Source organism: Charadrius vociferus, unplaced genomic scaffold (genome assembly GCF_000708025.1).
Source record: "Charadrius vociferus isolate BGI_N301 unplaced genomic scaffold, ASM70802v2 scaffold436, whole genome shotgun sequence".
In the NCBI taxonomy this organism is placed as follows: Eukaryota; Metazoa; Chordata; class Aves; order Charadriiformes; family Charadriidae; genus Charadrius; species Charadrius vociferus.
Window position 1 is genome coordinate 5,386,808 of NW_009649187.1, and position 3,683 is coordinate 5,390,490.

General features: G+C 52.4%; 1 protein-coding gene across 1 annotated transcript in view; it reads right to left on the minus strand.

The window, feature by feature from the left end:
• TMEM150A (transmembrane protein 150A) overlaps window positions 1-3,559 on the minus strand; it is a 13,133-nt gene extending 9,574 nt beyond the window's left edge. The window contains exons 1-2 of the mRNA XM_009888830.1: window positions 3,531-3,559; window positions 3,109-3,177 (exon numbers count right to left, since the gene is read on the minus strand). Coding sequence (XP_009887132.1) covers window positions 3,109-3,177; window positions 3,531-3,559 — 98 coding nt within the window. The remainder of the gene's footprint in view (window positions 1-3,108; window positions 3,178-3,530) is intronic.
• Window positions 3,560-3,683: the final 124 nt, after the last annotated feature.

Here is a 3,683-nt window from a genome sequence, read left to right on the forward strand (position 1 = left end):
GGGCGCTGGGGACTCCCCTCTCCACACACATCCCCCGCCCCCCGCCCCAGGTGATGCTCTCTCTGCCCCAAACACTGTCCCTGCGTCCACCAGGCTGTGGGCTCCTCCAGCCAAAGGGCACCGTCCCCCCAGGAGGTACAGCGCTGGGTAACAGCCGGGCATAGAGGACCTTGCTCAGTCCCCTCTTCTTCCTCATGGGAAGGGGCTTAAGGTGGGCTCAGACTCCCCTCCTAAGGACAAGGCTGGGGTTGAGCCACTGCGTGGACCGATCCTGCGCTCTCACGAAACGCCTGGTGACACCTCAGCTGCCTCCCACACCACGAGCCACTGCCCGCCCGCTGTGTCCCACCCCGGTTAGCCTGACCTCTCCTTTCCCAGGCACTTTCTACAAATGGCTCAACCAGGGATTAAGTTTAGCAGCCACCCACCAACCCTGCTGCCCAGAGCCATTGCCGTTTTTCTTACGTGGAAAACTTGGTAAGAGAAGAGGAAGCACGACTTCCCCTGGCAGAGAGCAGCCGGGCTGCGGCAAGGCCACAGCAGCCCCATTTCCCTGTCGGTAACTCAGCAATAACCCACCCTCCCGCCACATGGTTGCTTGCAGGCATGTGTTTGCAAGTCCCAAAACGTGCGGTGCAGCTGAAGGGTGCATGCGCCCCTCGGCCCCCTGAGCGGCTGCTGCTCCCGAAACCTGCACCTTCCCGCTGCCTTCTGCGCAGAGGAGCCGCCCCGGGAGCAGGAGCCACCCTGGTGAGTGTGGGAGAGGAGCTCCAGACACCCACCACCTCGCCCAGGCTGGGGTGCAGGTTATGCAACTGGAGGAGCAGTATTGCACACTGGGACTTGTAGTCTCAGGGGAATCTCATCTTCCTATGCGTTGAATCGCGCTCCAGGCAGCCTCCTCGCAGACCCAGGGTCTCTCCTCGCCGTTCAGCACATCGGTGCAGGAGCAGCACTCCAGAACTTTGCTCCCGAGCCAGTTGCGCTCCCAAAGCTGCCCCCGGCATTTCTGCCCGCTGGCGGACAGTGGGCCTGGCCCTCCCTCTCCCGGCGGCCCTCACGGCCGAACGCACAGACGGACGGTGATGGGAACAACGCCGGCCAGCACGGCGGGCATCAGGCCAGCGTCTCAGCTGCAGCCGCCTCCAGCAGCCTTGGTGGGGGCTGATTGCTCCTGGGCCCCGGGGCGAGCCGGTACACACCCCACCGGGCCACCTTCTGCACAGATGGGGCGACGGAGTCGGGCACAGGATACTTTAGGCTCCATAACGGGAACAGATTTTTCCAGAGGAGTTCAACAGTTGGCATTTCTAGGAATGAGGGTAACTTCTAAAGAAGCCAGCTCACTGTTGGAAGATACTTCATGGAAATCTTTTCCTACAGATCGGGTCTTCTCAGTATGCTCAGATTCAGTTTAAAAAATGAATCTAAAAGCAGCATTGCTGCAGTTTCACAAATTTCAGTGCCAAATTTATGTTTTACAGCCAGGGCTTATCTTTCTATAGGACTTTCTCCCACTAGGAAGCTTCACACCAATGAGGAAACACCAGCTCCACAGGAACCCGTCCTACTGACACACACTAAATCCCAATATTTATTTCTATTCTGTTTCAGCGGTGGAAGTTCTTGATGTAAATGGGAACAGAAGAGGTCCGTAAAACCCAACTACAGTGATGTCTGTCCAGCCTCCCCTGGGAAACAGTGAGTCAGACTTGTGAAAATGAGAAAGAAGTCCAAGACTAGAAAAAGTGTATGCTGGGACAAGCCTGAAAGCTGGTGTTGTGAACACCGCTCCTCACCAACAGCCTCTGCAGCATGACTGTCTTTTATGTAACTCAAGTTACAAAGAGAGTTCAAGAGACTTATTAATAAAAATATGTATCATGGCACATGCTACTTGTCAGTTGATTCTGATCTGTTTTCGGTTCAAACACTTTCCCTGTTATTTTTTCTCTGTAACACATGAAACCTCATTATGGCAAAATCCAAACAACATTCAAAGAAAATTTTTCTGGTTTTCCAGTCCATTCCTATTTACAGTCTAGTGAAAACTGTTTAAAGTGCAATTCTGTCTGTCTTTCCAGTCGACATTCTTTCCATTCCAGTCCCGCTTCCTGCAGTTTCCTCGTGTGGCTTTTGCTTTGCACCGCAATTGTCTGAATTGAGATGCAATGCGCTCAGTAGAAACTGTGTTTGCAAACACAGTTTAAAACACAACATCCCCCAAACAACTATCTGAAGGCGGCGGGGGAAAAAATGGGCTTTGCCATTAGCTCATACCACTCCAAGAAGTCTGGGGATCAGAGGGCAGTAGTGCCGACATCAAGGCACTTGACAATTGAGCAATGGTTTACAAAGAGTTAATCATCTAAAAGGTTTCAGCGAGCATTCTGGAGACAGCTCAGAAAAACAGAGCTGTAAATAGAAGTGGAAACACAAGAAACACAAGACAGAGAGGTGGGCTGGGACAGAGAAGGGCCATGGGCAGCACCGGGGTTCAAATATGTGAACGGAAACATCTAAGGGCTGGAAGGACACAATCTGGAAGCAGTGGAGGGTGAGGAAGAGAAGGCTGCAGCAGTGAAAATATTCCAGGAATGGTGGAAATGGGGTAAGGGAACCAGATTTATTAACGGGACTTTCCTACCATTACTCCTCCATTACGCAATATTTAGATCTTGGCTCACGCAATTCAAACAAACTCCAAATTTTTAAATCCCTTATCAAGCCCACAGGAGTCTCTTGGAATCCTTGCGATAGGGAAGGCACTGGTGTCTCACACAGCTCTAAGGACACCGTGGCACCACGTGGATCTCACCACAAGACAAAGCAGACAATATCAGGAGGGAAGTATGTGTGATTGTCCACATCCATGGCAAGCATTAGCCCTGGAAGAGCCCAGGATCTCTCATGCCCTCTCCAAGTCCGAGTCCTGTCAGCAGAAATGAGTATTTCTTCCTCATCAGACAGAAAATGCTCCTTCCTCCCAAGTCAGCCAGGTTGTCACCGAGGTCTGTGTTCTGGCTGCATGCCGAGATGCCGCAGGGCACCTGCTCCTCAGCCCTAGTCTCTGCCCTCAGTCCTGGCAGTGCATGAGCACACACCAACATAACACCAGAAATTTTACAGCTGACACTTCTTGCCAGGAGCAAGAGCAATGTAGCTGTTACACCTTTGCTTTGCCCATGATGGGAACCATTTCTGCTTAGCCCCTTGATGGCCAACCTCCACCGCAGCCCCCCGCAATGAGTTAGGAGAAGTCCCTCCGTGCTCCACACAGACAAGAGTGCTCCGTTGGAGGTATATGGAGCCGGGGGGGCCTAGCAGCTGGGCACAGCACCTTGAAAACTAAAAGCCTCTCTTCCCAAAGCTCTGAGCCGCAGAACCACGACAGAAAAGGAGTGCAACACTGGAGCATTCATTTACAGGATGTATTTATTACACTGTAAAAAGTCCATTGGATTTGTAGCCATTTACTCTATATGTACACTGGTTGTACTCCCACCCCAACTGTAGGTTCCTCTCGGTACAGTATACACTGGGTTGGAGTCACGCCCATGCCCCTCCCAGCCACCAGTGGGATTTCCGAGATTGGTATTATTGAGAATTTAGCCAACTAATCGAGAGAGGAGGAAGAACAAAGACGCAGTGCTTGCCAGGCAGCCAGCTCTGCTCTGGGCACG